The 21,758-nt window shown below is 39.2% G+C and overlaps 1 protein-coding gene across 3 annotated transcripts in view; it reads right to left on the minus strand.

Moving 5' to 3' along the window:
* CASD1 (CAS1 domain containing 1) overlaps positions 1-18,014 on the minus strand; it is a 35,517-nt gene extending 17,503 nt beyond the window's left edge. For 2 of the 3 annotated variants that reach the window (XM_072854250.1, XM_072854248.1), the window contains exons 1-7: positions 17,675-18,014; positions 9,177-9,273; positions 8,349-8,469; positions 6,759-6,803; positions 4,449-4,511; positions 2,996-3,040; positions 115-238 (exon numbers count right to left, since the gene is read on the minus strand). In XM_072854250.1, the coding sequence (XP_072710351.1) occupies positions 115-238; positions 2,996-3,040; positions 4,449-4,511; positions 6,759-6,803; positions 8,349-8,469; positions 9,177-9,273; positions 17,675-17,807 (628 nt within the window). In that variant the 5' untranslated portion in view covers positions 17,808-18,014. Of the gene's footprint in view, positions 1-114; positions 239-2,995; positions 3,041-4,448; positions 4,512-6,758; positions 6,804-8,348; positions 8,470-9,176; positions 9,274-12,341; positions 12,704-17,674 lie in introns of those variants that run through there. The other variant, XM_072854249.1, reaches the window with a different exon arrangement.
* Positions 18,015-21,758: the final 3,744 nt, after the last annotated feature.

Consider the following 21,758-nt stretch of genomic DNA (forward strand, 5'->3'; position numbering starts at 1 on the left):
ACACCCTTTTTACTCTGCAAGCAAGCAGTATGGACAAAGTTTTCCATATCCTACAAGATAATGATTCAACAGACAGTGACAGTACAAATTGTTACCTACTGTTCATTACTTTACCTTGTAAGACCCAGTAAACATCACTACTTTTTGCTAATTTTTCCAAGAGAGGCGCAATTGAAGTAATATTGATTTTATATTGTGTGAGGGCTTCCTTGCTGCCATTGTGAATCTTGATAGACCACTGGAGAAATAAAGAAAGAAATTCAGAACCTGTATGTCTGAGGAGCCTTAATTAACTGATGCATTGCTCCGTTAGTAGCTATTTTTCATTATTTCTATAAAGCTAGATTATTTCTTTAGTCTTCACTTTTAAAGTCCTAACAAATTTCTTTTGGACCAAGCAACTGTCTAGACAGATAATTAAATTCAAGCAGACCATTTAAATGTGGAGTATATAATATTCAACTTAATGTATATTTGCTTTTTAATAAATTAAATGATGCAAGGAGTTATAATTAAAAGCCCCTTGACTTTGAACAGTGATGAAGTAGCAAAGCCAGTCGCATTATATAAAAATAATGACCAATTCGGTCGATTTTACTCTGGGAAAACTGACCACAGCAAGAGATGTGTGCAAGCAAAACTTGACATTAGTATCGAGTTCCAATATTTCCATCTATTTTGCATATCTCCACAAAGAAAAAAGAAGAAAAAAGAAAAGAAAAAGAGACATTTTAATTTCTGATTTAATCTTCTATATTAAATGATTGGGAGAATGCTATAGCCACCCAAGAATTTCTCCTAACTTCTGAAAAGAATCTCCCACGCTGTAGGAAAAACAGATTTAGCATTTTTTTAAAGTATTACTATATCTATACTGATTTAGTCAAAATCTGTTAAAAAAAAAAAAATTAGCCTGAATGTAGTGAACTCTCTAGTTATTTCTAAATATCTACATAAAAATTTTGATGTAAGCCAAGTACACCGATTAATCCACTTCCTGAGAATATTATCAAATATAGACGAATACTTCATGAAACCAAATAACATGCAGCTACTCTGAGAACTCACACTCTGGAAAAAAAGCAGTTTCTCCCAGTAGCTAAATCGTTACTCGTAAAATACCTACAGTATTTAAACAGATGTTTTAAGAAGCATACTCTATTCAATAGGAAGTCAGGAACTAAGAAGCAGAGCATTGCAGTGACATTCTCAGAGCATCTCCTTTTCCCAGAACAAGCAAGCAACTGAGTTTTGTACTAGCTGGAGCTTTTCCAGCTTATAAGACTACTTCTATTTATAAACTGTTATGCAGTTGACATCTTAAGACAGACATGTACAGACCAAAGTAGCATGACCAAAGCGAAAGCTAAGTTAAAGACACAGGTAAGTTTCAAAATGCTGACAAGTCCAAGGGCACACACCAGTTTAATCTAGTAGCAGGTTACCACAGTAGTGCTAGCCATGGTAACATTGCTGATGCGTCAGATTTTTGAAGTATTCTTTTTCTGCAAGTCCCTTAAAAGAGGGGATGTTTATCTTTGGCCAACTCTAGATATCACTATTAATGTTTTGTGTAAATATATTGATGTTATAAAGAACTGAGCATCACATACATATTGTTGGTTCGTATCTCCTGCTGTCCACAAAGGACAACAAGTTATGGCTAATGTGTATATATATATATATATATATATATATATATATATATATATATGAGTAAAAGGGATTATTTAGCTAAGAGTCCTGTAGTTTTGTAACCTGACCTTCTGCATGTCAGAATACAATCCATATATAATGGCATTTTCTGTGTGAAATACAATGACTCGTGCTAGTAAGACGTGCTAGATTCTCAGACTGAGCAGAGATATTCTAGGCTTACTAAGATTCCTAAAGCTCAAATATTCACGTGGATCCTCCAGAGGAAGAGAATTTGGGGGGTTCACCTGTAAGAAAACAGAGAATTTCTGATCCCTCAGGAAATGTGTGGACGTCTGCATACACATATGACCTTCCCCTAAAATTTGGGGAACTCACCCTAGATTGGCATGCCCAGGAGCTTCCAGATTGGTAGAATGCTGGAACTGCCTCTAACCCAAATTGCTTTCAAAGGATTTTGTTTAAAATGGAACACATTTTTCCCCCTCTACATTTGAGCTGGTATGAATTTATAATAGCTAATTCTCTTCAAATTCCAGTTCCAAAATATTTGGAAGTAAGGGACATTAAATGTGGAATTAATGAGATGAGCAGTTGTTGGACTCTTGACTCCCAGTACCAGCCAACTAGTGGAATAGTCTACTTCAGGGGGCTGTTGAATTCCGTCCCTGGAAGTTTTAAAGAATTGGTTGACTTCTGTCAAGTGCAACACAGGTATAACTGATCCTGCCTTGTGGCAAACTCATGGGTTAAGAGACCTCTTCAGCTCCGTGTCATCCCTGTTTGCTGTGATGCTGCAGCTCATAGCAGTGGTGGAAACTTCCAGTGGAACAAGATGCAGGAAGTGCAATCTCTTTGGTTGTTGAATTATTTTTGTAAAATTCAGGTTTTTGCCCATATTAAGTCTAAAATAAATATGTGCGTTCAAAAAGAGCGTTCCAGATCGTGCTATGCTCAAAAGCAGTGTTTTGTGACTGAAAAGAGTTTATTTAAAATGCATCTCAGTTAGTATGCAAGTACTTTTATTTAACTTTTTAAATTAATCATCTGCTTTTAACAAAGAAGCTACTTTATTTATTAGCTGGGTTCAAGCTAATCAATGTTTATCAACCAGTATTGCTGCCAAAAAGCAAGTGCTGTACATCGCACATCTGTAATAAAATATGATCTAAAATCTGATATTTTAGAACTACTTGTTATAACAGAAAATTCACTGAGACTATATTTTTTATTATAAATTGGGTTTAATAACTTCATCATGTAACCAACTTGAGAGCATAAAAGTTATGCTACTAGAACTTTCTTCTTTACTAAAATACCCCATATATGTATAACTTACCGTAGCAGCTCCTGCTACAATTATATGAGGTTTTGCCACAGAACCCTAAGACACAAAGTAAAAAGAAATTAGTTTTAAAATATTCACAAATTATACTTATTATTATATTGAGCAGGTTAATTAAGAGTCATATCTTAATTAAGTGTGACTCAACTTGTCCATCAGGTAATGGTTACAAAAGAATAGATTGCAGATATATTACAGAGAACATCAATTTGTGATATACCAGAATTTTCACATAACAGAATCTGCAAAAGTGCAAAACATCAATAAGCACTTACAATCATTATCAATTTAGCAGCATAAGTTCTCTTTAAAAGCTATCTAAACATCTCCTTCTAAGGTCAAGTAAACTGTAGATCATACTATTGAAGTACTTTTTCTCTCAGTGTCTCTCAACATTCTCAAACATCTGTTTGAGCTGTTCTACTGACTGAAGTAACTGTAAACCTATTGCAAAAACAGAACAAGGGCAACGGACACTTGTTGCCCTTGTTGCCCTGGTCTGAAAGTTAGTCCAGGACAAGGAACAGAATATCTACTCAAACAGAAGAGAACAAGGAAACAAACAGCGCTGATCACCTCAGTATGAGTTCTGCCTTGGAACAGCAAGGGTTTAGCAGCTCTCAATTTTTTGTAGTAATCACAGAAAAAGAAAAACAAATTATAACTTCAGCTATCTTGATGGAAGGTGTTGTCCAAGACCGATAAATAGGGTAGCAAAAGAATCACTGGGGGCCATTGCTAAATAACTCCAGGCTTTTTAAAGGTCAACAAAGGAAGAAATAAGAAAATTTAGTTGCCAATCTGTAAATATATTACTCATTATCAGAATTACATACATAATTTTATGCTGAATAACATGACAACCTATATCATAACTGAAACAGTTAAAATAATTAGTATGTAATTTGAGGGAAATATTGAAAAAAAAATAATCAAGGCATTCTTGACTTTCCAAATTGCCTTCTTCCTTCAGTTTGGAACACTTAAATTAACATAAGTATAAAATCATAGAATCATAGAACATCTCAAGTTGGAAGGGATCCATAAGGTTCAAAAATGTTTGGTCACATAAAAGCAGAGCCATGGCAGACACAGAGGAAGAGAAATGTCACATCAGTGTAAAATCCTTTCAGGTCTTAATAGGATGAAATCGACCTGCTCCTAGGAAGTAGGGTTTTTCTGGTTTGGTTTGGGATTTTTTGGCCCAAGTGAAGCCATCCTTGTGAAACCACGAGATGCCCAGAAACATGTACATCAGTAAACATCCCCCTTTCACTATTTTGATGGCAAATTTCAGATCTCTGGTACATAACTGACTGAATATATGTGATATGATGCATTTGCTGGACTCCTAGTAATTATAGTTGTGTGTATGAAAAAAAAGAAAGGTAGTAGTCCTCAGTCAGTTGCTGTATTTTCCTAAAATAAACATCTTTTTAAGACAAACCTCAGTCCAAGATTTGATACGTTGCCTCATAGAGCCATTAACTTCTGGATACCACAGGAAATCCTGTAAAATAAATGCAGATTTACTCTCTAAGCTTAAAGACAAGCAGTAGACTAATAACAAAAAAATTAAAAAAAACAAAAGAATTGCCATCAATTCAATTGTGATGGAAAAACACTTGGCCTAAAGTGAGATTTCCTTTACAGTTAGCATGAAAAACCTGACATCTCAGTCCACCATGGAAAACAGAAAGGAAAAAAAAAAGGAAAAAAATCTAATAAAAACCCTTTGCCCCCATGAAAAAAGAAGAAACTTTCATTTGTAGTTCAGGAGTTGGGATTTCACAAAGATGGTAATTTTTTAGCTTCTGCCAAATGGGATGTCTTTGGGCTTCCAATGCAATCAGGGCTAAAACCAAGCTCATATCTGTAACTTACTTATTACAACTTGCTTTTTGCTCAATTTCCCAAAGTTTTTACCAACAGGTTTTTTTTTTTCTTCCAGAACTTTACATAATGTGATTGATAGCTTGAAATCACAATTTTCAAACAAAAATAAATCCTAACATTTTACATTACCACTTCATAAATTATTAGCTGTTTAAACCTAATAGTGCTATGGACATTAAATGCATTATCTACTGACATTTTTTTAGATGTCAGGAATAGTGCCCAACCTTCATCTAGGACAGTCTAGACTTTGGCTAGTGCTATTATGTCTCCCAGGTAAAGCCGAGACTACCTAGCATCTAGTTACCCCTCAGGTGCAGAACTATTGAAAGGACTACAAATACACATTAAAGTGAAATGGCAGGGATTACATATGCAGAAATAATTGTGAGGAAACTATAATGCAGAATGCAGAAACATTACCAGCAGAGAGAAAATCTCTGTCTTCCACCTGCACAGACCTAAAGATTTTGGTTCCCTGGAGTACTGTCAATGCACTAGTTGGCAGGAATCTGTGAGCAATCAGGCAGCCATCTGCAGTGGCTGAAGGACAGAAGGGTCAGCATGATGACTAGAGAGGGCAAAATTAAACTCTCCACTTTTTTCCAGTGATTTTTCCTTTTGTTGGTCAAGTATTTTCCACATTTATATTGGGTCACAGCCATTCTGAATGTGAAAATTCAGCTACCATGCCAATAATGTCAACAGAAATACAGCTTCAAAACAAGGAAGCAGCAGACTAGGAATATATTCTTGACTACCCAGACATCTCCCAAATGCCCAAACCCGCCATCTCAAATCTTGGTAGGTAGACACATACCAAGGCTTAAGGAGTTTTGAAGATGTAGTTCTGTGTCAGGCTACACCAACATAAATCACATCATTGCTTTGTCCCCTTTGTCCTGCCTTGTGCTCTGCCCCCTCTTTTCCAGCATTCACACAACCATATGATGAGTCACATCACACCTGACCAAAAAGGAACCCTACAAGGTAAATTTTTGGCTGAATCAGAACAGACTGTGAAGGGCAACAGAGTGGGACAGCATAGGCTTAAATTGCCATGGGCTCACACTGTAAAATGTTATTCTGTACCCTAAATCTTAACCATGTACACAAACAGGTACTGAAAACTCACTTGCAAACAACTCAGCAACTACACTGCTGCTTTGGTTTTCATGAACAGAGAATGAGTTGTCCCCAGGGAATAAACAAATACATGACTAGCAGAATCCCAGCGCTGCTGACAGCTGTCATGGGAAGCAAAGAAAGCTATTGAGGACACCATTTCAACTGCCAGAGCAGAGGAGAACAGAGTCCTTCATAAAACCTACCCTCAAGTACTTTGTTTGTTTTCTTTTTTTAAATATCCACATTATAATCAACATTGTGGTTATTTCTCCATGCAAAAACAGTGGAAGGAATACTTGTTGGGCTAGCATAGCGAGCTTGATGGCAATTATGACAACTACCGTTCCAAGTAAGTTAGCCCCAGATACATATTCTTACAGCAGTGGAAGAGAAAGCTTCCTAGCAAAAGCTATTCTTGGGAAGGCCAAATTACAACATCTAACAAAAAGAAAAATTATACATGCTTCCAGAGCTTATGCCCCAAGCTAACAGAGAATACTCAAAGCTAAAGTCTCTCAAAGAATATTATTCAAAATATAATATGTTAAGATACACTCTGATATATTTTGTGGAAAATTTATAAAGAATATTGATGGTCTAAAGCTTCTTTTGACTTTTATAGCATTTGTGGGAATTTGAAAAAATCCAGCTCTGACTGCAATTTGGATTACATTGTATGAAATAATAATATGCATTATTATGGCTTGCAATGTAATGCTAGATAAAAACTTACCACTTTAATTGAAGCAGATTTATCTTCAAAAGGGATATTTCCATGCTGTCAAAAGACCCAAAACAATAAAACCAAAGTAAGACAAACTTTCAGAAGGAAAAACAATATTTACATTCATATGTTAATTTGCTCTCACCCAAAGGTTTATCTTCAGTAGAAAGGATTTTTCTTGTATAAACTTGTCAGTACACTCATGCAAAATGTTTATGTTACTTTCTTGATAAAACAAGCTACCCTCGTAAAGGGTTATCTTTCCTGGAAGAAATCTATCCAATGAAGTCTGAAATGCTTTCTGTTCACTCTGTTACAAAAGTATAAAATATTTTCCTAAATTTAGCCTCCCCAAATGAGAAAAACTTAAGACATATTTTTTCTTTTCTTACACTTCCTTTTCCCTAGCCTTCCTTTTCATCTGCCCATCTTCTTTGAAGAAAACAACCGAAACAGTTTTAATTAAAGAATAAAAGAAAATAATCTCAGGCAGAAATGACGTCTGGAATGCATTATTAAAATTGCTGAGTGAGATTTTAAGAAATCAGAAAGGAAGCAGTCAGATACTGCATACACAATCCTCCTTTAAAATATTACTAAATACAATATTAGTTTCAATCCTGGTCCAAAAGAACAAGTGGGTTTCTCTTCCACAAACTGAGATCCCGATTTCATAAATACTTGACAAAAGATACCTCTTGACTTAAAAATCAGTTATAGCACTTTACCATACCCTCACTTCTGGGCAGCAACTTTGACCTAACCAAAAGACTAGGAAAAACGGTTATTTGATCAATCAAACATCTTGTTTTGACAAGTGAAAGTGACTGCATGCTGCCTGCTGAAAAAGCTGCCAGCTTGCACTTCTAAACAATGGAAGTACTAAGTAATTGACAACTCTGATCTACAGTTGATAGTGAAACATCTTTTCCCTCACATATGTACATACATCCATAAAGGGATACGCCTGAGAAGCACAATATAGCAAAATAAATTAATATTCTATTCAACAAATGACACAGGTAAATCCTTTCTTACTGCTTCTACCCTGTGAGCTGCAGTTTACATTCTTCACCTTATAAAATTCAAACAGCTCTTCAGCAGCAATCAAAAGGCAGGTAAGACCAGAAGCTATTTTTAGTTTCAGCCTCAAGTTAGACCTGGAAATCTGTCATTGCCCCAAGGATTTTTATGAACATATTAGATCAGCAATTTAACTGACATTTAAAAGCACAAATTATAAGCCATTAATTACTACTATCTAAAAACACACAAAGGAGCAATCATTTTCTCATCAAAAAGCCAAATATGAAGTGTTAAGTTGCTATGGGACAAGTCAGCTTCATTCAGTTATTTCCAGACTGATGCAAGCTTTCTCTTGAGCTTCCTAGTTCACTTCTCAGATTCCCAATCATCTCATTAGTACCCAATTATCTTGGTCTAATCTTGTTCTTCTCCAAAAGACCTTTCCGTGGTTCTTCTTCCTGATGGCTAGGCCAGCGAACAGTACAATTTCTTGCTTTTTTGAAGTTCAGAGAAGAGTTGTGAGGTAAATTAGGAAGAAACAAACAAAAACATCATCAAAATAAACTAGCTCACCTTATTTCCTTCTTCTTTGACTTGAGGATTTATGAGTTTTATAAATGAATAGAACAGCTGTCGAATTCTAGAATCTCCTATAAACACAACATGTTTGTCTATGAGGCAATTTTTTGCTTCACTGTAAAACAAAACAGCAACATTCATGTTACAGGAAATTTATATTTTAGGAAAAAGTCTTTAGAAAATCTACAGAGCAATATAGATAATTCTAAGCATTACATCCAGCTCTACGGAATGGTAAATCTTTTTTTAAACATGCTGAATTAATAAAAAGTTTAGTGTAATTTGCATAGAAATGAAAATGAACTCTCCTGCTAATGTGATTAGGCAAACACCAAGCAGACTTTCCTATTCGGTGGTGCTACAAAACAGTAGTTTCAAAATGGTAATATACAGCGTAATTCTAAAAAATAAAGTTCTCCTACTAGTAGGTGAAAAAAAGTAATTGGTAATTTTATTTGGGATTTTTTTACTTGCGATTCTACACATAAGGTCAGCATTTTCCCTTTCAGCAATCTGAAAGTGACAGATGAAGCTATGCAGTCTCTTGCAGTTATCTTGTGGCTCTCCATAACACGTATCAGGACTGCTATCACCAACATTTATTTGTATTTTTATATATAAATACAACTATGGTAAACACCGTAGACACACAGATAATGTACAAGGAAAAGACTTCCTTCTGATAAATGCTGCATATTTTTTAAAGCCTAGAGAATCAGCTATAAAGTGAAAAATAGATGACACTGCAATTACTACAGCTGCAGTCAAACAACAATGACTCTTCTTTCCAGGCAGATGAACAGAAGACATGAGTTTCCTTACCTATTTTTATACTTATGCATCATACAACTGTGGGGTTGCCATACTTTTTCTCCAAGAAATCTCCCACTGGACAGAAGATACTCACAGGTATCGCCACCTTTAAAATGTTGTATTAACATTAGAATTCAGACACATGAAAGTTAAAACATAGGCCCATTGCTATTAAAAAACATAATTTGACAATATTTGAAACACAGGAATTGAAACAATCAACAGCAGTAAACAAATTTATCTTATTGTAAAAACATCTTGCACAAGTTTCTGCAAATTGCCTTCTCACGTATCATACCCCACTTCTCTGTAAATCACTCCCCTACACACAACATGTTAGTGATCCCATTTCTGCTGTCAGAAAGATGTTGTGACGTGGAATGGTGTTCCCACCAAAAGACGCCAATCCACTGTGCTACTATGCAGAATACACTAATATGAAATCAAAGAATACGACAGTTCAATGTAATAATCTTCTGTACAGAATCACCATACACAGCATCTTGTATAGAACATGAATCTCAACATGAGATTTGCAAGAAAGTCTACTACATCTCCTTGCTTAAGACATAGCAGTCACCTTAGAACAGGTGAAATTACACGCTGGGTTAATATGCAAAACAAAAAACATTTACACAAGAATTTGCTGATCATTCTGAACTGCAGCTACCTTTTCCAGTCAAGAAGTTTTACACTAATTAAGATTAATCACTGTACAGATGGTGATGTTTCAGGTCACTTTGAGTTTGTATAAATAAAATACCTCAGTTACAAAATCAGTGAGGTTTATCCTCCAGCATTGTCCATGTCAGATTCTGCTGCCTTACAACTGAACACAACGGAACACTATTCACTGCAAGAGAAGTTGCCCTCCAACATTTTTGTCATGCTTGGCAATTCAGAGCACTGACAAACAGGGATACGGTGGTGAATGAAATGGCAAGTACCTGTGCTAGCTTGTGCAGAAACAATGTACGACAGCCCATACTTAACATTTTCTGTGAAACCTTGACTTCATTAATCTCAAGAGAGAACTGCTCTTTTACTCCACTGAAACCTGCACTAATTCTAAAGAATAGGGCGTTTTCGATCTACTGCTTCTTTTCAGGGCTGCTGGGAGCCACACATTATAATGAGACAGACCTTCTGTTTCAATTATTATAAGAAAATCTGAAGCTTTGTCTAGAACTGCAAATTAGACGAGGTGAACAGAAAGAGATGCAAATAGTGTGAGTTTATAATCCTGCATGACCACAGATTTTTCCCAGATAACTCTTGCATTAACATTGGCAACGATGTTGCTACTCTAGTTTATGAGCTGATACTCAGCTGCCTGCTCCTTCACAATCCACCCAGAAAAACAAAAAGATAAGGTTGCCATCTATGAAGCTGGGAATATGTTACAAAAAGCATAAAATAAAATGTATGTTTAAAGTATAGCTGACACCCAAAACTCTTAGTTTTATCTTCCTTCAAACCTCTAGCTCTCTCCTACTTAGGATGCATGAAGAACATCTAAGTTACAAAAGTACAGACAACGCAGCTCATGTATGCTGCTTCTTGAAGAAGAGTATAAAAATAGCTTGGAGGAAGGAAGAAGTGGCAGCTGAAGACATCTTCTATCCCTACCTTCCTCCCTGAAACTCCTCCTACCTGTTTTCATGAGAACCAGAAAAGGGAACGTAGAATAGACTGTATTATAACTGCTACTCCTTGGCTCATTTATCTAAGCAAACCCAGCAGTGGTAACACAATCAAGTAGTATTATTTACCATGATCTAAGGCTCCTCATTCCCTCATTTCAAAATGCAACTCTAACAACCAGACTTATTTTCTTTCCTGGAACTTCAATTACTTACCACTGCTATTGCATCACGACTACTAAAAAAACCTGGCATAACATGAAGAATTATAACAGTCTTGAAAGAGGTCTGGATAAACATCTCAGAGTCATAGCTCTGGGTTTGGGTTGGTTCTCCATGAGCAGCCCATGCATGACGTACTCCTAACATGCACAATAAACTGGCTTTATTAAAACTGTCATTCTTTACTCCCTATCTCTCAGTTTTGGGAGCTCTTGGTCAGGCAGATTTTGATGCATATAAGAAAAACATGTTTAAAATTTAAATAAAATATATACATATGGTGATAAACTCCTATTTTTATAATCAATAAGACTCTAAGTTTAGGAATTCCCTCAAATTGACCAGCAACATCTCAGGCAAAACCTTGAGACACCACAAATCAAATCAACACTTCCTTCCTAATCGCAATGCACATGCACTATCCATGTCAAACTGATTAATTACTGCACAGCAGCAACGGGATGTGGCAAACGGCCAGACGCAGAGGGCCACATGCTTCTGAACATTTAAAGGAGCTCTCATGAAAGTATGCTGAGACCATAGGCAGAACTCAAGAGGTTTCCAGAAAGGTAGTCTCTGCAACTCTCCTATTTTTCAACCAGTACAGGTCACTCCAGGTCAGCAACATCACCTTTTTTTCCCAGTCTGTGCCTGTTTCATTATTCAGTACAGTGCCATTTCTGAACAAGTTAAAGAAAAGATCTTCCAGAAGCAATTTATCAATGCCTTTCTGCTCCTCTTTCAACTGCTGCTACTTACAAGACAGCTGCTGATCCTGCTGCCAAAACTTCTGCAGAAGTAGCTCAGAGCACAGCAGATGACATGCAAAGCTGAATCTTTACCTTCTTTTTAAATATGTTGGCATAGCTCAGATTTGCTGGACAGACATCTTTCTAGCAGAAATCATAAATTCAAAATGACCATAGTTTCAGTTTTTCTTAATTGTTTCAAGTAAAATCCTGCTTCTGTACTTTGGCTTTCAAGTAACATGATTTACTTGATTCTCAAGCATATACACTTATGTAAACTATCATTTCTAGTAAGTTACATAAAAATGCAACTGTCAGAAATAATAAAAAACATTATCAAACTCATGTTGCTCATGATTAGATTATGAGAATGGGTGACTTACAGTTATTAGAGCTACCGCTACAAAGCCCTCCACTTTGCAGATGATGAAAATTACGAGATATATCAGAGTAATATAAGAGTGAACTATGTAAAAGAAAATCCACGACTAATTACACTCCCTCTGAAATCCATTAACTTGCTGAGGAAGATGCGTAAGAAAATAAGGACAGTTACTCACAGTCAGACCAATGGTCAGTCTAGCCTGGTATTCTGCCTTCAACAGGGGCCATAAGCAGATCCTCAGGGATGAATAAGAAGAGGGCAAGTAAACATTATGTTCTTGTCTAATATTCTTCCAACTATGTTCAGTCCAGGGACTTCCTGAGCTGGACTTGGTTTCTACATATTTTGTAGGGCCTTCCACAGATTTCTTTCCAACAAAGTCATGCAGTCTCCTCTTCAATTGTTTAGCATCCACAGCATCCTTCTACAAGAGTTTTCCACACCCTAGCTGCTGCTTGAAGAATCACCTGCCTTTATTTTAAATACGGTTTCTACTAGATTTACTTGTCATTCCCTAGTTCGTCCATAGGAAGAGACAGTTTGCACTCATGTCTATCATGATTTGTAGACCACTATAAATCCTTCCTCAACCAAGTTTTCAAGGCTGAAGAATCTTAGTTTACTAACTCTTCACAGGAGAGCATGTTCAATATCTTGAGTTCATGATCCAAGCTTGGTAGCTCTGCACTCCATGGCGCTCCCATCATAATTACCCACAAATAAAACAATCCTCCATCCTACAGTACATTTACTGAAATAACTTTCCAAACATCACACAGTGTATACATTTCAAACATAAAGACAATATTTTAGGCCAAGGAGTTATGCCTTCTTTCTCAACTCCAGATACCAAATATCTTACTATTTCCCTGAGCAATATTAGAAAGCCCCTGGAACTCACTGGGAGCATTACTGACGTCCAATGTCTTTCTTTAAACATAATAGTGGAAGTTTTGGGGGAAAGATGAGGGAGGAGAACAAAACAAGACTGAAACAGCAGCCAAGAGAGAGTAAACTAGACATTATAGACAAGACAGCACCTCCAGAAATGCTGAAGTCTTACGTAGGTGATGAAATACACAGCAGCCAAAGAACTACTCTCATTTTAATATACCGCACCTTCTTCTTAACCATTAATGAGATCTTAAAAAAAAAAAAAACAAAAAAACAACAGGACAATCAAAAAAACCCCCAAAACCTGAGAATAAGAAACCTAAGTGCCATTCTATACACAAAACACAGACCATTCTTTCTAAGCTCTTCCTTTGTGCTTTGCATAAATTATCCTTCCAACATATTACCTTTTATTTTCATCAAATGTTGCACTTAGATACATTATGGTATAGTTATACAAAGAGTATAATTTCTCTAAATTTTATTGTGCTCATTATTCTAATTTATCATTCCCCAAACTGGTGGGTTTTCCATTGAAATTGTTAAATCTCAAAGTCTTCATTCAGTGCCAGAACAGACTATGTTTCACAATACTTTCTCTAAAAGGCACACTATTTTGAAGAAATGGAAATTCAGTTGTTCTCTATTATTCAAAATACAAATGTTGTTTTAAAGAGGATCTATCAGTGCTGATTTTAAGAATGCAAAATTTTAAATAAAAACTTATTTCCAACAAGGTTTAAGACTTTGAAATATAATAACTGAAAAATACACAGCACTAACTTCACTGGATAGTATATAAACATTTAGTCCAATTAACTCTTCACCAAAGCTGTATGCAAGTTAAAGACAGTCTTTAACTTCCCTTAATTCAATTCAAGTTTTGCAAAAAATGTAGGCGACCCCTAAATATGATAGTATCTCTGAACATGAATTTGACCTTCCACAACCCCAGTCCAGCATTTTTTCATACCAGTAACTTTTATACAGGCAAGTTTTACTGGGAAGTGTGGTGGGCTGCTCCTATCTATAATATGTATTTGCATGACTGAGGCCAAAATTAGCTGAAAACTTTGCATGCAAAGACAATCAGAAAAAACAAGGGAGTCCTAACTGAAGTGTCAATCTTCCAAAAGCTCCCAAAGGAAGCCAAGACAAAAACAACTGCTTTATAATACAAATGCATATTCCTAACTTTAATTGATGCCTTGTGAACTTTTCAGTATTGCAGTGGGAGAAGAAAAATAGACGGCGATCTGCACAGCATGGTTTCTAAATTGAGCGAGATAAACTAGACTAACTACCAAAAAGTTAAAGCATGCAATTGCCACTCATTTGGAAACTTAAAGTACAGACACACTGCAAACACAGAAAATCTAAATATAAATACTTCCACTCCTACCTAGGCCTAGTGAGAAAAAGGAAAAGGTATGAAAGAAGCAGCCTTTATGTGCCTTTATCACTTCCAGAATGTCTTCCTCAAAAAAGAGTTTTAAAAAAACCTGCTGTCTCTCAAGAAGTTTTTGCATACCCATGCTTGTCCCACAGAAAGAAGGATTAATCACTGACAAACCTTCTTCACATGTATCATCCTCTGGTTACATACATTATTTGTGGCTTTTTCCTTCTGGCTGAATTGTCCAAGGGAAAAACTGCAGTAGGACAGGCTAGAAGTCTCAACACTGCCAATGTGCTTCTGTGGTATAAGTTTATTTTATAAATAATAGAGGACATGAAATAACAAAGTATTTTGACTTAACACAAAATTTTCCTTCAAAGCCAACTGTGGTCTTTGCTATCCTTTATAACCTACAGGATACCTACGCACCAGGATGTTGTCTGTATCATGAGGCATATCAAACTCCATGAACAACATGTCTAATTTCAATCTAATTTTCTCCATTATTCCGGCAGTTGCTCTTTCAACTAACGGAAACTTTAGGTTACCAGTTTCTTCAGATATTAGAGATCCAATTTTGGGGTGCAGAAAAAAACCCACACCTCCCACAAAACAGATTTCACCACTTTTTGTTCATATGCCACTCTCTCTCATTTCCTGCGTATTCCTGGACATCTATGAAAGAGAGACAGTATCCACACAGGTGGTTAATTCATTGTTAAATTTCTTGTTTGCCCCACTGTAGCAGAACTTATGTTCATGTGAAAGAGTTGGTCTTGCCTGCTGTCCTCTTCCTGACAGCAGCTAATGCCAGATGCTCAAAGACAAAGTATAAAAGCATGACAAACAGAGCAATCCTTTCCCTGGCATGGCCTGGCTTTCACGGCCCGGCAACTTTGAGCCAGAGGGTCTAAGGAGTCCAGCACGTTTGCAGCCCCACCTCATTCACCCTCTGCAAATCAGGATAACCCTTTTCGGGGTATTTTTGGTATAAAATCTTGGCAACATGTTTCAAAATGTCTTATGTGTAAAAAAATGCTTTCTTCTGATAGTTTTAAATGTACTGCCTGCTAATTTCATTTTTCAGTTGATACTTCAGGTGTTATGACGGGGGATATGACAATCACAATGAATTTACCTTCCCTCAATAATTCATAATATTTGAGACCATTACCAGGTTACTAACTTTCTGTTCAGGCTACAGAATTTTAATCTATTTCACTACTTCTTGTACAGAAGCTGTTTCATTCTTCTGCCATTTGTGTTGCTCTTTTGTATATGTTTCCAAACCCTATTATACCACTACTAAGAGGGGGTGACCAGCACCACTGACAGTAAGTAAGGTACCAGTTAGCTTTAGTTGTGCAATATCACAATGAAATCTGCTTTGTTTTTCACTGATTGCCAAAAATTTCCTAACATTTGCTGAATTTCAGATGTTCGAGATCACTGAACGGTTGCAGAATGATCTCTCAAGCACCTCTGCTTTTACCTATCCTGAGAACTTTTGTATTTGCTATAAATGCTGCACCCTCTTTCTCTAAACTATTTAATGTTATTTGTTCAAAGGAGACCAAACTGGTAACTCTGTATTCACTCTCACTCTATGCCCTATCTTTTAAACAGTGATTGGAAGGCCTCTCTCTTACCCTATAATAGATTAAAGAAACTAAAAGCCTTAGGCGAAGGAACTTGTTGAAAGCTTTTTGAAAATCTATACAGACAATATCAACTTACATACAGGCCTGCAGATTCTCACCGTTTTGTGATTTGTGACTCAATCCCCTCACTAACTCATCATATATCTTATTTACGCGCAGTCCAGCGTCCTTGCAATCTGCTTGATATGGCAGTCTCTATTTCCTTAGGCCAGTCTCACACTCCTTACAGTTGAGTGTGATTGAGTGTGACACTCAATCACACACAAATGTGATGCTTTTTTAAAAAAGCATCACATTTGCTTCCCTCCTTCCATCTAGTTTTGCAACTGATTTGGGCCTTAAGGAACACAGCACAACAGGCAAGTCCAATTACTTAATGCTTGAGCTCCTCTAGAATTCAGTAAATGCTTCCATGTCTTGCAACTTAGTACTATTCAGTTTATCAGACTTACAGACATGCCAGCTGAAGGGTGAATCTAGGGAATCTAGGCTCCCTACCCTCTTTCCCATTTCCACAATGAACTGCCTCAGCTTTGTCTTCCACGGACGCTGGCAGCAAGTGTCAGAACATGTCGACACCAGTTGTCCTACAATAAAGAGCTGCGGTGATCTCTCTTTGGATCAACTTTTTGATTTACTCACAAAAACATACTACATTGTTTAGCGTGAATCGGAAGCAAGAAAATATTTCCTTTAGCAGTTCCATTAGCATTTACGGATAACGCCAACATTCACAGCTTCGGGGCCAAAACAGGGCGGAAGAAGAGGGATCAGCAAACCTCCCAGCACTCTCGTAACCGCTGCGCACCCGTATGCAGCCCCGTCACGTTCACCAGCTATGGCTTCCAGACCTTGGTTACTGGCTTGTCCACAGCCACTAACAACATGTGAAACCCAACAACCCTTTATTTTGCTTCATCCACCAAAGAGGCTAGATTTTGTTATGTTTGAGGCAATGGCTCAAACAGTAAAAGAAGACGAACTAGGTCTTATACCAATTAAGCTATTAATCACTAATTGCCAGGTAAAGGTCGTTAATCATCCTGTATGGGAACAAGTGACAGGGAAGTCACCCTCTACCCCTGCAACTTCACCTGCAGCCGTACAGCTGCTATACACACCGCAGGCAAGGCCCGAAGAGCTGGGCTGTGCTCACAGTAAAAACATCGCATCGCCACAGACCCCGCGAGTCACACACGCCCGAGCCGCGGGGCCTCGCCCGCCCGCCGGGAAGCCTGCGGCGACCCCGAGGCCGGGCCCTGCAGGGCCCTGCGGGCCGGGCCCCCGCCGCCGGGTGCCGGGCGCCGCTGTCCCCAGGCTCGCCTCCGGCACTAGCCAGCGACCTGCCACGCCGCGCTGCCCTCCCCGCCCCAGCCCGCCGGGGCAGCGGTACGCGGGTCGCCCCCGCCGCCCGCCGGCCCGGCCGCGGCTGCTCCGGGCGGGGAGATCGCCGCTCTCCCTGCACGGCCGCGGTCCCCGGGCTCCGCCGGGGCTCCGCCTCCCGCTGCCCGCCAGCCGCGGCCCCCCGCGGAGCGCCCGCGGCCGCCCCCTCACCTCGGTAGCGGCGGGAGGCGGCGTGGCAGGCGGTGAGGAGCAGGACGGCGCCCAGCGCCAGCACCTTGGCGCTCCTCACGCTGAAGTAGTAGTTGATCTCCCGCTTGCCCAGGGTGTAGGCCAGGGCCGCCATCTTGGCTCCTCCATGACAACAGCGTGCGATGGAGCGGGCGGGCGCAGCGGGGCAGCACTGGGTCCCCGCTGGCGGCGAAGGCAGACCCCGCCGCCGCTGCCGGCTACCACGGTCCCCACCGCCGCGGCGTAGAGAAGCCCGACACCCTGCTGCCGGGGCGGAGCCGCCGTCCCTCTCCTAGCCTCGCCGCTTCCCCTCGGCCGCCAGCGGGCGGCCCCAGCGCTCGCTTCCCCGCCCCGCGGCGTCCGGCTCGGCGCAGCGGGGCCCCCGCGGCTGGTGGGTGCGGTGGCGTGGGGGTGCGGTGCATCGCCCCGGCCTTGGTCCGAGGCCCGCGGCTGCGGGGGCGGCGGCGAGGCGGGGACCCTGCCGGCCCCCGGCGCCTTGCTCCTCGCCGGGGAGGTGGCTGGGACTGTGCTCCATGAAGGAGTACTTGGGCGAGGTGCTGTACCTCAGCCAGTACGTGACAGCTGGCGCTGGGCAGTACTGGCTTTTTGCCAAGTAATGCGATTTTTCAACACTTGTCACTCTTCAGTTGACATGGAAGTGGTCAGCCCGGGCTGGGAGACGTTGACACCCTCTGAATGCGGATAACACCGTACAGGGAAGCTGGAACACGTTCACAGCTTTACCTGGGTTTACAGGGAAAAAAAAAAAAGGTGCGTGTTGCGAGTGAAATGCTGAAATCCTGCAAAAGGGAAATCCGGTTCCTCGACAGGCAGTTACTTCGGTCGTATTGGGGACCGGTGCTGGGCGGCAAGTCCGCTCTCCAGAGCCGGCCCTCGGCAGAGGCGGGGGCGAGAAGCTGCCCGCCCAACCCGCCAGGCCCAGAGCAATGCAGGCGGGCACAGGAAACACCTCCACAGAATAAACTGACCATATATAAACCGTATAAACCATATATAAACAAACATAAAACGCAGGAAAAGTGCTCAGTATGCATTTGCATAAATATGGGAAATAAACAGCGAGCGGTCAAACCTTGGGTTCATGACGAAGTACTTACTGTGCTTGGCAGATTTTGAAATACTTACTCTCCCTCAGATCCAGCAGAACTCTTCATTAGGACTGGCCAAAAAAAAAGAATGGAAAAAGTTTTTTTTTAACTGAATGGGTAAATAATAATAATGAATTATTTGGATTTTGAACACAAAAAATGTCTGGGTTTCATTTCACCATCCTTCTATTTCCCTATCATCCAAACCACACTATTCTGGAAGTTCTGCAGATCATTGAATTTGATTATTCATTTAATAATATGTGAAAAAATAATTGGGGAAAACAAAAAGAAGTGAAACATTTGAAACAAAACCAGGAAGTCTACACACTGCAAGCAAAGTTTTGTTTTCAAATCTTATCTGAAAAACAGAAGAACTTAAAGCATTATGCAAACATAATGTAAGGTACATACAAGATCTGAGTTCTAAGTAGTATTCTGATGTGCACTGTTACTATATATTCAATGTATATGCCATTTCCACCCAACCAATGTCTTTACTATCTCCCAACTTGTAATCTATATTTTTTCCGTTCAGTTCACTCTGTTAATTCATTCAGTTCCTGAGCATGTTTTTTAAAAATAATAAAACCACTTTACTGTTTTAAGGTGCTTAGGTTTTTTCTCTCAGGGAGAAAGGAAAAAAGGTACCAAGTAAACTCCCATGTGTATAGATTTGTAGTTACTGGGTTATTTTTTTTGTAAAAAAGCTAGCAAAAACCCCAAAACAAACAAAAACCCCCCAAACCTGGTCATAGTATGGATTCTTTTACTCTATAAATGAAAAATTCCCATTCATGTATTATTTTTTGGTCATGCAGTATTCAAAAAGCCAAGAATTTTCAAAGCCTTCTTACTGTGAACAAACCTTATTATGTGTTAAAATATTCCTGTTAGTGTTTAGCTTCTTTGTCCTCATTTCACATATGTTCAAGTAACAGCTGCAAGCATTTTACAGTTTAGGAAGCAACTTAAACATTTTTAACAGCTTCTGTAGCGGAAAGTATTCACTAGAATATTTTTTGTAGCTTTTTGCATTGTTGCTCATTAATGATTCTTACCAGTCTTATGAAATGTCTTTCCTGCAGTCATTGAGGACCACAGATACTCTTCTGCATTTGTTTTTATAACATTTATTCATGAACAAGTAAGACTTTTCATCCAGCCAAAACGTATTTACGTCAGCCTGTCTCATTCTGCACTATGTGTGAAGTTTGCTGGCTGTGCTGCAAGTCTGCAAGGTGCATTTACGACTGTGAGTGTAGCTCCTCAAAACTTACCCTAGTTAACGCTGCTGCTCTAAGTGGTGTAGATGCAGAAAGCACAGAGGTCAACTGGAGCTCCCGGAGTGTTGACTCAGCTTCTCAGTTAGGATGGCTGCAATGCTTGAGCAGCAAGATTTAAATTTTTCTCCCCAAATTAAAAAAGAATTCAGCTCTTTACTGTGAGATAGTCTCTCTGGAGAACTTCACTGATCTTCAATTAAATCAGCTTCTTCCTATGAGAGAACAGCAGAAATGAAAAAGGTATCAAACCAACCACACTTTTGTTTATAGATACCTCAGAAAATTACAACACCCAGAAATAGTAACTCTGTCCCACAGCCTTTGGAGGGCTGTTTCAGATCTGCCGCCTGCCGCTGGAAGTCCCTGGGCAGTCCTTATTTGCCCTGAAGCACTAACGCTGGCCTTCAGTGATGCCTGAAAACTCTGTGTGAATTACATGTCTGTTATTGCAGGACTGTGCAAATGCATACTGATACTGTCGCAGGTTAAATATCTTAATTAAGAGAATCCACCTGTGTATCTTATCTTAAATATGTACATGGATGTGAGGAAGATATCTGCTTTTGCTTCATCACTCCTTTGGAGACATTGCTTAGGTGTTCAACAAGAGAGATCTCCGTCATTTCAGTCAGAAGCTTTTGGCTGAAGTGCCATGAGTTAGGAAGTAGTTTGCATGCGTGCAGTGTTGCTTCTTACAGGTTTTTCACAAGCTATGTGAATTTGGCATCATTACATATACCTAAGTAATTCACACCAAAACCACTATATATGAAGGACCTGATATAAGGGCTAGTCAGGGATTGCTAAGTACCCCACGAAACCGACTCCAGACATGAACTATTATTAGCTAGAAGCAGCTTTGGAATTTCCATTATATACCTACTTTATTTTCCTCTCTGCTGATAAACTTAACATGCTGGAAGTAAACCGGAAGTCTGCTAGCTCTTCTGATCAGTCAAACCTCAGCTTCTGCTGTGCAAATGCTAAAGTTTCATGTTGGCTTTCTGCTTGTTCTGCTGGAAGCACCAAAGACCATCAGTGGGAGGGGAACACCTAGAGCAACCACAGAGAGAAGACCCAGCAAACAGAGAAGCAGTTCCTTTGAGAGGCAGAGGAGATGTGACACTACTGCATGCATGGGATAATGGCTATGAATATTAAGAGTGAAAAGCCACAGGAGGGATTTCACATTTCTGTTTTCTACAGATGTAGCCTTGGCTTAACTGAATTCATTATTTTCATAAAAGACTGCGGTGTTATGTATAGTCACTAGTGACAGAAGCTAAAAATATTACCATGGTTTTCGGCTGCACTATGTCCCCTATGCATCAATATAATAAAGCAATCAGGAAATATGGGGTTCATCTCACCTAGGTCCACTCACTTATAGTGAATCAATCTATTTTAAACTAATCATCGACCTCCCTCTGTAGAACTGGTGGAAGTAAGGCGCCGGTAATTTACTCATAAGTTAGAATAAGGTGGGTGACTCACCATTAGGAATGGTGACTCTCTGTTGAATTTAGATAATAAATTTAAATTGGACAGATGTCATTTACACAGGTATAATTTAGGTGAGATAATTCTTCCTTTACTGTTTCCTGACTTTGCTTGGCAGGCTCAGTGTAAATGGAAGGAGAACTTTATGCCATGGGGCAAACCTGGTATGCA

This window comes from Ciconia boyciana, chromosome 2 (genome assembly GCF_034638445.1).
Source record: "Ciconia boyciana chromosome 2, ASM3463844v1, whole genome shotgun sequence".
Classification (NCBI taxonomy): Eukaryota; Metazoa; Chordata; class Aves; order Ciconiiformes; family Ciconiidae; genus Ciconia; species Ciconia boyciana.